Source organism: Crocodylus porosus, unplaced genomic scaffold (assembly GCF_001723895.1).
Source record: "Crocodylus porosus isolate Cpor-Errol unplaced genomic scaffold, CroPor_comp1, whole genome shotgun sequence".
In the NCBI taxonomy this organism is placed as follows: domain Eukaryota; kingdom Metazoa; phylum Chordata; order Crocodylia; family Crocodylidae; genus Crocodylus; species Crocodylus porosus.
The window spans coordinates 144,118,726-144,134,695 of NW_017728886.1; the positions used below are offsets into that span (position 1 = coordinate 144,118,726).

Below are 15,970 nucleotides of genomic sequence, written 5' to 3' on the forward strand. Positions count from 1 at the left end.
ACCATCAGGTTCTCATCCGCCCATCTGCTGAGCCTGTCCAGGTCAGCCTGGATAGCCCTCTTGTCTTCAGGTGTGGATGCTTTGCCCCAAAGTTTGGTGTCATTGGCAGACTTGGCCAGTCCGCTTCTGACTCCAGTGTCCACATCGTTAATGAAGATGTTGAACAATATAGGTCCAAGGGCAGAGTCTTGGGGGACCCCACTGGTCATTGGGCACTGTGTCGATTTGACTTCCGTCAGTTACCACCCTCTCAGTCCGACCACGGAGCCAGTTTCTCAGCCAGCAGATCGTGGTGGACCCAAGGCCACAATTGGCCAGTTTCGCCAAGAGGTAATCGTGGGATACCAGATCGAAGGCTTTTTTGAAGTCAAGGTATGACATCAATCTCTTCTCCCTTGCCCAGGTGATAGGTCAGCTGGTAATAAAAGGAAATGAGATTGGTCAAGCAAGACCTACCTGCAACAAACTTGCTGGCTGTCCCTCAGGATGTTGGCGTCAGACAGTCCATTAAGGATGGCCTCTTTATTAAACTTTTCCAAGATCTTCCCCAGGATAGAAGTCAGGCTGATGGGCCTATAGTTAGCCGGATCCACTTTCCTCCCTTTCTTGAAGATGGGCAACACATTGGCCTTCTTCCAGTCTTTGGGCACTACACCAGAGCGCCAGGAGTTCTCAAAGATCCGTGCCAGAGGCTGAGCTGTGATACTTGCCAGCTCTTTGAGTACCCTGGGCTGTAGATTGTCAGGGCTGGCTGACTTGAAGGTATCCAGGCTCTCAAGGTGTTCCTTTACAAGGTCAGCATTGATGGAGGGCAGGGGATCTCCCTCATCTGGACCTCCCTGTCCCATAGTGAGCATGGGCGTCCCATGGGACTGATGAAAGACCAATGCAAAGTACCCATTTAATAGGTTGGCTTTTTCCTGGGTGTCAGTTGTCCCATTGGGTTCAGCAGGGGTCCAATGTTGCCCTTGCTTTTCTTCCAGCTCCCCACATATCTGAAAAAGGATTTTTTATTGTCCTTGATTTTGGTACAATGTCACATCAGTTGAAAGACATGAAAATATTTCTTTAATATCTTTAAAAATTGATTACTGGTTTTGGTCCAAGTAGAGGATTGGATGTTGTTTTTGTATAACTGTGTCCTTTTAAATCTTTCCAGAGGACTGAGTCAGCTTGAAATTCCAGTTTAATTAGAGGCAGAACAATTCTCATTTCCTGTTGCTAAGTGAAATATCTACCCAAATGGTAAACTGACTGCACAAAGAAAAGGGGTACTTTTTTAAAGTGATTATAGTCATATTGGGTGTTAATTCCAACAAAGGAAAGGACATAAGATATTTCTTTTCACTTACTGAATTTCTTTTAAAAAAAAAATCAAATAGATATTATTTTTAGAGTTAAAGCATCTCCAAGCCACAAAGCCCTTTTTCAATTTTAAAAAAAGCTTGACCGAGTGTCATCCTTGTTTTCTTGCTTTGTTCTTTCCTCTCATCTAATTAAAGAATCTGATACCATAGCTGCGTTAGGGAGTTAGAATTTCAGCCTTTTGGAAAAGTATAATTTCAAAATCTAACATGCAGGATTTAGGTTGAACTATTTTTAGTTACCTTTTTCTACTGTTGTTTCTTCCTTTCAAGGATTTCTGTAGACAGACATGAATTGTAACTGATTGTTTCCAGTTGTCATCTTTGAAAGCTGTAAGATAGGAAACATAAATAGTTAAATAGGCCCTTAGAGAATTGCTTTTAAACCCAAAAGTGTGCTGGTTGCTTTTTAGATTTTTTAATATATAGCTACACTGGAAAACTGTGAAAACTGGCAAATCTGCCAAATTATGTCCTTTTCTTGTTGCTTTTGCCATTGTATATATCACTGGTCTTAAATTTTTATTTCTTATTACAGTGGTTCAAGATATCTGCTTGCTTTTTTTTCTCTCATTTTTAATTTTCCATGTAAGTATTTGGTCTTTGAGTGTTACAAGCAGAAAAGGAAGTGCTCTGTAAAACAGACCTGTGCGTTTCAAATTTGCCATTCTTCTTCATCCTAAAAAAAATAACTAAAGGAAAAAAATCTCTCAAATTCTTCTCTCTAAGCCTGTCATTTTGAGGAATATGGTCAAGGAAAGCTAAGTGAACTCTTATTGTAACGCTTTTTTTTTTTATTGTGTGTTTAATTGAATAAAGTATAAGACATGAAATTTTAGCAGTATGGATAACTCTGGCGAACCAAATTATACCTTAAAATTGTTTAGCTACTTCAGTGTCTGATTAAGTTTAAATGTCAAGAGCTGTGTATCGGAAATTGCCTAATGTATGTGACACAATTCATGTTCTTAACACCAACTGTTTGAAAGGTGAAAATTGCCAGAAGCTGACCCACTTGGCTTGAAAATTCATTCAGTGAGATACTTAGTTGAATACTTCATTTTGAGATCTAACTGGTGGGGAGGGAAGGGAGAACTAAAGCTTTTGTTTTAGAGATGATTGGGTTATTAATTCTCCCCTTAATGTTCATTATGATAAAATAACCAGCTAATGAAAATGTATTCCTTTCCTACAGAATAATTTAAGACTTCAGTTGTAATGTATGACATCCTGGATTTTAAAAAGTAGATGATCTAACTCAAAATCTAAGACTAGTGGCTATTTCATTTTTAATTTTCTCTATAGAAACCTTTTAGTAGTTTTTGATGTGTGCATCTCAAGGTCTTAGAAAATGCAGTAGCTATATACCCCCTATTAAGACCACAGGTTTGGAAATCTGGTAACTTGGGTTAGTGTTGTGACCTGTTTTTGGATTATGAACTTGACCATGGGAATTTTATTTTGCGTTTGTGAAGTTCTTTCTCTGACCATTCGTTCCCCTTCACAGCTATTGCTGTGAGTATTAGTACTTACTAGATTACTACTGGCTAGACTAGCAGAGTGCATAGCATGCTGTGCAAAGTACCATTATGAATGTATTTCTGTAAGTTATTTGAGGACTGTGTCTGAGTGATTGCCTCCTTTTACCTGACCTTAGTGAAAATGAAAGAACCTTTTGTCAGAAGCCAGGTTTTTAAGAATATCTGTTGCACACATCAGCAGTGGGAGAGAACCTTTTCCTAGCACAACCACTACATTTCTGACCTGACAAATTTTGTCTGTAAGGGAAGCGTATACAATGTCTTCAGAGGACAAGCCTGGAAACTAACATTTGCAATCTTTCTGGATACTGAAAACCATGGACTAAATATAGCCAGTGCTTTTATGCCTCAGTATAATTTACCTCCTCCCTCCAACTTCTGTGTACCCCACAGGTGGTAATTACACATTTCCTCTTTTGAGTGATCTTATAGGTTTATCTGTTTCATCTGATCTTTACTTATTTTTCAGCTACTTCTGATAAGTTCTCTGGCAGGTTTACTTCTCCCTTCCCTTTCTTTAAGTGACCATTTTCATTTACGTAATATAATTGTTCTACGTGGGGTTTAGCTTGGGCTGCATTTGCTGTTCTCATGGGTAGAATCTCATAGTTGCCAAGTTAGTCAGAATTCCCAGGTAGTTAGCTGTGTTAGTCTGAAGTCAGTCAGAACGCAGTGTAATAATGCACATTTATAGACTAACTAAATAAGATTATATAGAGAGCACAAGCTTTAGTGAACTCGTTTACTTCCTCATGTCTTTCATGTGGCATCAAATGCTAACTTCCAAATCTATGAGTCACTAACTGATATTATCATTCAATGCACAGATTCCTTCTGAGCATTTGTAGAGATTGCAGCTGTCAGTTAGGTGCTGTGCTGTTTGTTGGGCACCACATTCACACTGGGGGGCTGTCTAAGATGTTCATCTTGTGCAGTGTTGTTTTGAAGCATCTGTTTCCAGATCTCAGTCTGTTCAGCTTGACCCATGCTTCTCATGCCCAATGTTGGATTCATTTGGTGTTGGTATAAAACACTGTAGGAATAGGTCTGACCTTTCCCAGCATTCACCCATTCTGTATACAGCTGCCCATAGGCTTGGGTCAGCATCTCCAGTCTCTTCCTGGAGCTTGTAGGCTTCATGTAGTCATGGATTATGACTTTTTTAAGCCTCTGTCTATTCAGGTCTTCAGTTAACAGTTGGTGGAGCATGTGATTTTTCATCATCTATTGCCAATAATGATGTTAAGGTCTAGCATCTTATATCATGTGACCTAATGCCTGAAAAGATAGGGAATACATCTGTGTGTATGTGTAAGTTATGCAGCCTGTTACAAGTTTTAGCACACTGGACCACACAGGAGCATGGTGTTCTGATGGGGCTTATGCCATTGCAAGTGCAGTGGCTTTGAGCACTCTGAAGTTGACAGCCCATGTCATGCTGGCTAAACAAGTTACGGCAGCTACCCACGCAGAGACTTTACTGCTGACCTTCTGAATGTTGTGTTTATAGGTGAGGGAACAGTCTAATACAATTCTTTGGTAGGTTGGGGTATGCTCATGGGGAAAAATGTGGTTGCCTGTTGTTCAGTGTGCTCTTGGCTCAACGACTGTCCAGGTGGAAGAGCGATGATGATACTGATTATTGATACTCAACTTTAGGCACCACTTGTGGAGATAGCAATAAGTTCCATGTCCTACTCAGCGTCTCTTCCAATTCTGTCATGTTGGTTTCTTGGGCTACTATGGCAACATCATCAGCATACATACATGGCTTGGATCAGAGGTAGGCAACCCCTGGCGTGGGTGCCAAGAGTGTGACATGTGAAGGCATTTTGCTTGGCGCACATGCCTCATGGCAGATGCCAGGGTGGGGGGCTAGGGCTGCACTGCCGCAACAGTGATTGAGCCTCTCATGCCTCCACCACCTTCTGCCCCAGGCGCGCTAACATCTTACAAGTCGAGGTTGCAGGTGTTTTTGGCACTCTGCCTGAAAATTTTGCTGACCCCTGGCTTAAATGTTGTATGTGGAAAGTCTGAGGTATATTCATTGAAAGTATTGGTGCTAGCACTGACCCTTACGGAGACTCCATTCTTCAGAGTTTGTACTCTGCTTTTCTTTTTCCTTGGCTGTAGTGTGTTTGAATCATCTGCTGGAGATCATGGTAATGATGAAAGCACATAGCTTGGAGTCAGATATCATAGAGTGCAGTTTATATTTGACGCCTTGGTGCCTTACAGCATCATAAGCAACTGTAAGTTAGACTAGAGACCGCGCCTGCTTTGTGCCTTCTATGCCTTTTTGTTTTCAATGTCAAATGTCAGTAATATAACTTGGGTAGTGGTACGCCACTTTTCCTAAAAGCCAGCTTGTTCTTTTGGGAGCTGGGGATCAATGATCTTCTCTATTCTGTTGAGGATTATGTGCTCCATGAGTTTGTATATAACACAGGGTAGTGAGATAGGTCAGTAGCTCTTTGGCTTCATATAGCCCCACCACTGAATGCTGTTGAAACCCTAGCTCCTTGGGCTAGATCCAGCCTGGTGGCTATAGGTTACTAACCCCTGTCTTAGGGAATTCAGATCTGCTAATCCAACCCTTAACCTATTTAGTAACTCAAAGGAAATTTAGGACCCTAGAGATTACTTTTTCAGTAATCCTCAGTTGGTTCAGTGCATTATCATCATCATGAGTCATCTCCCAGAAACAGCTGTTAAATGTCCAGTTCCATTTATCTTCTAGCTTGAGTCTTGAGATGTTCAAACTGTTTTCAGTAGCCTTGATGTCTAGAAGTCTCTTTAATGGCACTGAATGGCAACAACAAGAACCAGGTTCAAATGTAGGAGTTCAACACACTTTCTATGTCTGGCTCAAATGCCTAGTAACCTGGGAAAATAAATATGAACAGCAAGCAGCCTTCAATTAAAACCAGGTTTATTACAGGGAAAAGGCTGACAACCTTAAAGAAGACCCTATCTATTAAGCTTTAACTGAAACCAAGCAGTTAAGTCTCTCAGTCGCTGGCAAACCAACCCAGGGAAGCTACAACCTAGCCCAGTTGGTTGGAAAGTGAGACTCGCCCAGGGCTGCCATGCAGGGGCTTTACCACTGTTACCAGATTTGCCCGTGACTTTGGGGTGTGCTCATTTATTAGGGATACCTTTCCAGGGTCTTAGTAATTCTATTAATGTGCTGCTTGTGTTACTTGTGTTTCTATAAGGAGCTGTATCTCTCCCTTCTGCAAACCCTCACCCCCAATGGAGCTATCTTGCAGGACTCAGTTTCAGTGGGGCTGGGTCCCTCCAGTCCCCAAATCAGTCATACACACAAATGCACCCAGGTTAACGTGACACACGTGACCTGGCCAGGTTGATCAGCATGGACAGGCTGACACCCTTGTATGCCAAGAATCAGTTCATCAGAGCAACAACAACTACAGTCAGACACAAGCATGCAGCGCACCTCTGAATCTGGCTGGGTGTCCAGATGACACCCTCATGGGCCAGCATTCAGTTCATTAGAGCACGTCTGAGCCAAACTGGGTCAATCAGCCTGTACAAGCTGATCCCCTTATGTGTTTCAAACTCAGCACGTCCCAATCTTTCGCCTCTTGATGAGCAGACCCTACAGTACTTTGGGCTTCACAGGGATCTTTAGCTTAGGTAAAAATGTTGCTGCAGAGTAAGTGGGGAAGGAGAAGTAAAGAAGGAAAAATATACCCAGTTACCACCAGTTTGTCTAAAAAGTTATTTATTGCTAAGTATATGAAATATATAATGACCCTAGTAGTAATAGACATGCAAAGGAAAAACAAACACAAACAGTTACAGTATTACCCTGGTTTCACTAAGTATTTGGGGAAACTTAGCTCAAGCTTAACTAATACAGTTCAGGTTCAGAAATCTGTGCTTAGAGAGAGAAAAGAAGAGGGAGAGAGAGAGCTGGGATCTCACGAGTCCAAGGCACTTGGGTTGCAAAGCTCGCAGGTTAAAGTTCTCGGCACTGTCCTTGGAAGGGAGATGATCTGCCTCCTTCAGCCTCTCAAGAAGAAAGCGGGTGGTGTCAGCACACACACTGCTGCTTTTTAGAGATTTTTATACCCTCAGTTCAGCTTCTTTCAAGCATTCTCAATAGTGTAAATCAAATTGTCTTTTCTATTGACAGGGGGTTATCTGGTTGGAACATCTCTGGAAACTGATTGATACTTGGGAAACACCTACTTAGGAGCCAGCTTGACATTCCTATGGATAGCAGATATACTGATGGAGGATATCTCCTGGTTTCTTCAGAAACAATAGATAGCTTGCAGCATCAGGCTTTTGGATTTTTACTTGTGAACAAGCCTCAGCTTAGCATGACTTTTGCAGATCTTACTATAGTCTTTTAACAGACTTTAGGCAATTACTGGAGTGTTCATAACCTTTTGTGGAGAAACTTCCACCAGTCGTCCCGGGAAAAGTATAACAACACTTGTGGCCAGGGCTCCAACGGGCTGGATGCTGTGATGAACGCTTTACCATTGTTCAAATGTTGCCCATACACCTGACTCAGTGTCTTGCCTCAGCATTCCCTAACCCGACAACTGAGTTTTAGCCAATTAAGATTAAATAGGCCTCCCATAGTGGGACTGGGGAATGTATGGCCCGAGATGCCTATTAAACTTACTTCTGCTTAGAGGTGTGTGTGTGTGTTGTGGGGGGGAAGTCCTTTGTAAATCCAGATTAGAACTGGTCTGATAAATGCTGAGCTGGGTGTGTGGGTTGATTAGCATTTGAAGCACAGATTCCCCATCATGCAGTGCTCCCCTGTTTCTCTGATCCCAGAATTCACTGTAGTCTCTGCTTCAGGCTTTCTGTTCTCCATCTCTCGTGTAAATGAAAGGTCATCTGGTTCCATCTCGGATGCAAATGAGACCTAGGGCAGTTGTTTCACTCTTGTCACCCTTATCTGGAGGGTTTTAGGTGTGTCTCTCACTGCATCTTAATCAGTTTCTGTTGGGGGGAGGGATTCTTTGTGAGTCAGACAGTCTGCTTCCTTTGTTAGGGTTCCCCAAGAACACAGAGCTGAGAGGTAACAACCACCCATGCCAGCCAACAGTGGCAGAGGCTGAGTAGAGAGGCCCACTGCAAGGAGCCCTGCTGGTCCTTACCACCAATACACAAAGCTACCATAACAAAATATAACCATAGCTAAAGATGCATAACATAAGCAGGGTTACGCTGGTATTATGTAATCACATAATTCCAGGAAATGGAGTTATAAGTAATATAATACTTGCAAGAAAATAGTTGGCAACTCTTCAATGTGTCTGAACTGCCTGTCTTCAAACTAGCATAGGTTTTCTCTCTTCATGTACTTGGCCTGAGCTCAAAAGCCATCTGCCAAGCAGTTCTCTGCCCACCTGGTTCCTTCAAAGCAAACCTTCCCCTAAGGGCTGGACCTGAAGGCCTGTCTCTCTTGCTGCCTAGGTCTTTCCAAGTGCATTAATCTTCTCTTGTTAACTGATTCTCTTACTACTATCTCAGTGTCATAGTAGTCATTACTTATTTACTGGGCAACTCTAATCTTCCTATTCACTTGTCCCTGGTTTCACAAGCTGATCGTGCTGCACTCCAGTTTGTCCTGTGGTGTGCTGCTATACTGTTCTAGTCTAGCTCATTTTAGTTACGTTTGTTGTCCTTGGGTGTTGTCATCTCCTGTAGTGCTTCTAATAATGCCATGGTCACCTGGCATCCTTTGCTGGCATATGCACCACAGGAAAGAAGAAGAAGAAAAGGCAGGGTTTGAATACTACTTGTGCCTAATTTTCATAGATGCATTTTTGTTTCTTCTGGTTACATATACTGTATTTACTCAAACCCGAGACAAGGGTTTTTTCCCCCCATTTAACATGGGGGGCGGGGAAAGCCCCTTGTCTTGGATCCAAATACGAGACAGCAGGTGAGCAGGCAGCTGCTGTGGCGTTGGTCCTAAGCCAGCTGCTACCTGGCTCCCTCCATGCCTGCCTTTTCTTCACCCTCCCCCACTCCACAGCCTCAGGTCCACCTTCTCTTCCCTGTCTGTCTTCCACTATCCCACAGCCTCTGCCCCTGCCCCCACGCTGTCATATGCAGCAGCCACTTACCTTCACTCCAACAGGCTCCATCTCTTCTGCAGCCTGGGGCATTGAGTATGTTTGGGGGGGACGGGGACCCAAGGCACAGGGGGGCAAGTGGTGGGGAAAGACAGACACCAGTGGGCAAGGTATGGGGCACAAAGTCAGGGATCAAGCTCCACCCCCTGCCACTGCTTTCCATGCTGCAGTGCCGAATTTAAGACAGCTCTCCTATAATTGGGTTCTATACATGGAAAATTGTAACAAAGTTATAAGTATTCCATGTATAGAGTCTAATTATGGGTGGGGATCATCTTAAATTCAGTCATCTTGGATTGGGTAAATATGGTATGTGCAAACACACTGAAGGTAATTGGGGAATTTATTTTGAAGGTATAATTTAGCCTGAAGATTTTTTTTTTTTGTTACTTTTGTTGTACGAAGAGCAGTTCATGAATCTGGTAGTCGAGGAAAAAAACTTGGTGTAATAGTGTCTTTGATTGGAAGGACAGTTGGACATAAATACATGATAACATCTAGAATCACTTTCTTCTTTTAAAAAAAAAAAGTGGGTTGGATAGTGTTCTCTTCTGGAAAGTCCAGAAAACCAGTAATGGTTTCAGAATGTATAAAAACAAATTGAAATGCTTTACATAAGTGTTGCAGGAAAAGACTGAAACTGTTTCACAAGTGTGAAATTGCACAGATGTAATTGAATGGAATATGTACTAATAAGAAGCATGTGTGTTTTCTGGTTTGGTGACCGCTTCTTGGAGAACCACCAAGCCAGTTTGAGTGTTTACATTTCATGGATTATCTTTTCTTGGCCCAGACAGAAACCATGGATTCTAAGGCATAGTGAGCAGTTCTGTCTTGCAAGAAGACTAGCCAACTTCTGGCCTCTAGCACCTGACCCTCTACTTCCTTGACAGAGATCAGAGGAAACTTGACTCCAGCATGTTTAGCAAGCCCTACCTCCACCCTACCGAACTAGCAGACTTCCATAGATTGCTGTCTCTCAGCCCCAGCTGTTGGTTGTTTCCTCCCAGAATGGGCTTACTCCTGTTAGGAGCTCTGTCAAACATGGCACTATGCATCTAGTGCAGTGGTGCTCAACATCTAGCCTGTAGGGCTCCCCATGGGTCCAGAAATTAAGCAGCAGGGAAGCAGTGGCAGCATTAATTGCTGCTGCTTCCAGAGCTGCAACAGTTAATACTGCCACCACTCCCCACAGCCCAAATGTGCAGACCTGTGGGGATCCTCCACAGTCAGATATGGTACACAAGAATCCAGCTCACAGACTGGCCTCATGCCACTTAGCCAGCCAATGAGACCAGAAGTTTTGAGCACCACTGATGTAATAGGCTCTTTCAGTTCATTGATAAGGTGTTTTCAGTGTTCATCAGCTGCCTTGTTAGCACAATATAGGCAATAGGTCACTGTTTAAATAAAAAACTGTCATATACAGCAGTGGTTCTCACCCAGAAATGAGACTGCTTGGCTTTTTTGTTTCTATTGAATAAATTTCTCCTGAGATAGAGATGTAACCACCAGCAAACTTTTAATGCTGAACGGTGTAATATGGCAAAGATTCAACAACAAAACATTTGGAATTAGTATGGACTGGGAGGCTTTTTGCCTTCCTCTGTTGCCTTCCTTCTGGAAGAGGAGGGGAATGGCAGTCTTCCTTATGTCTCTTGAATGCATTTAAGCAACTGCTGCAGCAGTAGGGCACTGACCAGTACTCTTCCCCTCTTCCCCACCCCCGGCCACGTTACTTCTGGCAGGTTCAGGTGCTATGTCTTACAGTTGTGCAACAGGGTTAATTTGTGGTGTTTAGTAATCGGTTGGACAAGGATTCTTATGAGAAGGTTTGGATAGAGATGATCCTGTCTTAGACAGGGTTGGACTAGATCAGGGGTTCCCAAACCATGCTCCACAGGGGGGTTGGCTGCCAGGCTGGAAGTCCAGAAGTGACCAACATACTGTGGACCGGCAGCTGACTCATCTTTATACTGGGTATAAAAAAGGGTTGGCTGCTGGCCCACAGTATGCCCACTGCTGATCTGCGGTTTGTTGGTCTGCAGCATAAAAAGATTGGGAACCCCTGGACTAGATGACCTCTGGAGGTCCCTTCCAGCCCTGCTACTTAAAATTCTGTGGAAAGAAGCAACTGCTGAAATAAGTGTAATTCTCTCTTAAATGTTCTTTTTAAAGTTGTCTTACATATTCTGGACTAATGGCTTATAGACCTTAGGCATACACGTACTTTTTAAAGTAAAACTGAATTTGTGGCTTAAACGATGTCTCTGGATTGCTGAAAACTGTAATTTTGTCAGCCTGGTAGAAACTGAAATAATAGAGTTAGGTTTCTGATTTCATTACTTACTGTTTCTAACTGTACCAATGCTGTTTTGTAGCCATAGACAGACGCTATATTTGTAGCGTGCATATGCCCTTGAAATGCTACAGATGTGCATTCGATACAAAAGTGGTAGAAATTCTGCAGAAACGTTTCTGGATGAAGCAAGAACTTCTCTGTAGCGTTATATTTTTGTAATGTTGTTGTAACCTCTGTACAGTCCACTGTAGGGATTGTTTGGTCCCCTAGCATCCCATAATCTTCTGTGAGGGGAGAGGAGGAAAAGGGGGTGGGCAGTCATTGAGTACAGCTCCAGGAAAGCACAGCCTGCCTGCTTCCCCCCCTCCCCCCCCAAACAAAAAAAACAAACAAAAAGCAGGCTCTCAGCAAGTGTGGGATCGAGACTAGCTGTCTATTTGGCAGCACTCCAGAGTGCTGTGGCACTTGTGGTACTACAAACATAACGTCTGTCCATGGCCTATCATATACTGTAAAATAAGTAATGCTCCTCAGATATTTGTAGCGTTCAGTCTTACACTGTTTAAAGAGAAACATGCAGCAGAGTAACCCGTTTTGAGAGGAACAAACAGGTACAGTCAAAATGGTCTTTCTGCACCAAAGCAGTTGAATGAAAATTAATTCTTGCCGTCTGACATGGGTTTGTCCAATATGAGGTTTTTGGCTTTCTATGCCTTTGGTCATATGTCTCCTATTTCCGCTTCAATTCTCCTTGTTGGGATTCCTGATTTTTCTCCAGTTTGTGTTTTTTCTTTTTTTAACAGTTTTCTTTTGGTTTTTAACATTTATTTATATCATTCTGGTGCAGGGCAATCCTGATCTGCAATTGTTCTGTACGTTAATTTTTATATTTTTCAATATTTTTAAATAATTCTTTTAACAAAAGTGAGTGTTCACATTTGAGTATTTTAATCTGAGCTCCATCTATTTTGTAAACATTTTTTAAGTTTCTGAAAATGAATAAATAAAGTATGCTATTTAGAATCCTGACCTGTAACTTTCTAATCCATGCTTAAGCAAGTACTTAAGTGATTAGTTACTTCACATACCATACCTGTTTCAAACTTTGTTGCACAGAAATATTTGCAGATCAACATTGCTGACTACTAGAGAAATCTTTTTTTACATACTTTATCATCAGATCTTCAGTTGTGCTTTTGTATTGCTGCAGTAAAATTCTGTGCATCAAACAAGTTTACTTCCATGTACTAAATGTGGTGTACTGTAGTTACTCTTTCAGTTTTGATGGAATAAATGCAAACTGAGTGAATCTTTTTTCCATGCCCTCTTAGAGTAGTGTTTTCATTAATTAAAGTTCTGCAGGGAAGTTCAGTCTGAGAGTTGTTTTCCCAGAGCTGAATACCATCCTATACACAAACACCAATTAAATGAGAATCTTAATTTCTGTAGCGCACTATCATTTTAAAAATCCTTCGGATCACCCCCTAAATGTTTCTAATTAGTGATTATGTGGAACAGCTATTTGTTTTCTTATATCACAAGTATCTGCAGCATTGTAAGCTTCCTATAAACACAGGTGGGAAATCTGGTGAGGGAGGGCAGTTGCATGCACATACAACTCTTCTCCCCCTCCCACCCTCCCCTGCAGGGGGAACTTGTCAGCTGCCACCTCTGTCCTCAGCGGAGCCCAGGAACCACTCCTCCTGTTTCTCTGCAGCCACAGGCTACAGCTTTGCAGTATGTTGGGCTCAGCAGGGCACTATAACCATGAAGGTAGGGGGAGTGGGGTGGGGAACGTTTCCTCTCCCTGCCACTCTCCTATCATGTCCCTTGCTGGCCAGGAACAGGTGCTAAAAAGAGAAACCTTCCTGTTTCTGCTATTGTCACCAGTTGATGCGGGTACAAGGGTAACTCCAGAGCTGCTCTTCCCCTGCTGCAGCTGAGAGATGCAGGGAGCAGCTGCATGGGTTGCCAGGCTTGGAGAGGGACTGTGGCATCGAGGGGACAGGTTCCCTCCTTCCACCGTCTACTCCTGGCTCATGTGGCGTGGGAAGGGCATGGATGAGCAGGAAGCAGACACAGGAAGGAGGTACCTGCCTATTGCTATTACTGTTCGCATCAGAGTGCAGCACCCCACACAACTGCTCTCTGCAGCCACCCTTGTGCCCATCAGATCATATGAGGTGAAAGGAATACCTCATTACCATGCCTCTCCCCCACACCTCCCCCCTCCCAACCTATGCCCAGGTCAGCTGGGGACAGTGGCAACAGGGGGCAGGCTCCCCTTCCTGCACGTGCTCCCTGATCCGGCCCCCACCCCAGTATGCAACACCCCACCTTCATTTAATCCTAGATCTACCCATGCATGAATATTCAAATTTAAATTAGCTTGAAACAGGTTTAAACTGGAGTTGTTTAGCTGGTACTAAGTATATAGTTATTTTGTTATTTCTAGTTAAACACTGGGCTGGTTTCTCCTCAATTAAAAAAAAAAAAAAATTTTTAGTTTTCCAAATGTGACTGCCCCTTATTCAGACTAATGCACAATGAACTCTGTACCTGGCCGTGCTGAATGACTAAGGTAAAAGAATATAGTAGAAGTTCCCTAAAGTAGGTTTTCTCAGACATTCTAATTCTAAGAAATAATTTACCAACTTCAGGAAAGTTCAAATTTAATATTAAACTGGCACCTACTCAGTGCTGACTTTGAGCTCATGACTTCCAAGGCAACAAAAAGGTGTCTTGATTCAACTACTACTTGTTGCAGCGTTACAACATTTCATAGTAGACTGAACAGCTAAAAGTTATCTTTGAATCTCTTGTTTGAACTCAAGTCCGGTTGATCCCTAGGTGTTTAGCCATGTAGCATAGGGTAACACTTCCACTGGAAATATTTATTAAGAATAAAGGAAGAAAGCCAGGCATTATGCTACAAACTTCCTTTGAGCACTGTAATTAGATGTGGTTTAGCTGTGCATTTCTCAGTATATTCTGGCCTGGATCTGGGCACAATCTGGTCTGCTGGGCCAGGTAAGTTAGGCACTTCTAATTCCTTGCTTTATATCAAGGGTGTCTAACTTCTTTATTAAGATAAATATCATTACATACCTTTAATGGCTGGTAAGTCCAGGCCATTCTAAATGGTTTCAGTTTTGCCATGTACAGATTTCTTCCATTAACTATATAGTTAATCTTATTATGTTTATGCCTCTTGACTTGGTTTTGGCCAAAAGATCAGAGCATATTTGGACTTCAGGATTTGAGGGTGGAGTGGAGAGGAAGAGATTTCACTCTTTCTTCAACATAATGCAAAATAAAGAAACATAATCCAATAATTTATAGTCATTCCTTGTCAGACCGCTTGAAATTCTTCTTTGGTTAACTCTAGAATAATAGAATTATGGAAAATGTTCACCAGTTTGCTTTCAGGCCAACTCTGCTGCATGTGTTCATGAATTCCATAAGACAGCATGCTTTCTGTTTAATACAAACTGTATATTTTTTTTCACACCCATCCTTGCTTTTTATATTTTATTTTTGTTTCCCTTTCCTTGGTTGGATGCCTGTGTGTGTTTAATCCAAATCCCTGTCCAGTCCTGGAGTTTGAACTACGGAAAGCCAAGGAGACCATTCAGGCCCTCCGAGCCAACCTGACTCAGGCTGCAGGTGGTGTACATAAAACTTTTTCTTAGTATTTATGCTTTGACAATGTAGAAGTAGCTGTGCTCTTTCCATGTTAAATAAAGTAAATTGTATTACCTCTTTTTCTTTTTTCTTTTTTCTTTTTTTTTAAACAGAAAATGAAGTTCCATTGCAGGAACGAAAAAATTATAAATCGAGTCCTGAAATTCAGGTAGGTGGCAGACAGTGATTGACCCAGTAACTTCAATTAACATGCAGCTGTCACAGTAATTGCAGTGAAGATGAGTTTAAGACTTAGTTCTTATTTTTCTTTTTTCCCAGGAACCAATCAAACCTCTTGAAAAAAGAGCTCTAAACTTCCTAGTCAATGAGTTTTTATTGAAGAATAGTTACAAACTTACATCAATAACCTTTTCAGATGAAAATGATGATCAGGTAAGGTAACCTTTCTTTATGTATCTTAGTTTTGCGTGCTTTTGTTTGAGCTATTTATACTAGTTTTTGATACATGCTCTGATGCTGCCAACAGCTATGGGTGCACTTAATGTGCTCATGTCTTCTCAGTTAGTGGGACTAGTCACATATGTAAGAAGTGTGTGTATCTGTAAATGCTTATAGATAGAGGGTGGAATGGAAGTGTGGGAGTGCATCAAAATGCAGAGATGGAGCTTTTTAAACATACAACTCATTAACTCATGGGCATTAAAGGTATGGTGTTTGGTCTGGACCCGCTCCATGGAACGCTTTCATCTGGTCCCTGGTGCTGCCTATAGGTCTCAGAGTTGACCCACAAGCCACATGCACATGCAAGGTCATCTGGTACATCCATGCATTACTCATTCCAGTCACCTTGCTGCATATGGCACCCAGTTAAGCACACCAGATCCAACAGCGTGTCTTGGAGTAGCTGCTGCTACTCCAAGACAGCACGCAGGACTAGTCTGTGGGTCCAGTTGGACCCACAGACAGGCCTTATGTCAGTCATCTGGC

At 42.3% G+C, this 15,970-nt stretch overlaps 1 protein-coding gene across 1 annotated transcript in view; it reads left to right on the forward strand.

The window, feature by feature from the left end:
- Positions 1–15,970, forward strand: part of KIAA1468 (KIAA1468 ortholog) — a 131,498-nt gene that overhangs the window by 26,807 nt on the left and 88,721 nt on the right. Inside the window, 3 exon segments of the mRNA XM_019542172.1 lie at positions 14,933–15,004; positions 15,136–15,191; positions 15,302–15,415. Coding sequence (XP_019397717.1) covers positions 14,933–15,004; positions 15,136–15,191; positions 15,302–15,415 — 242 coding nt within the window.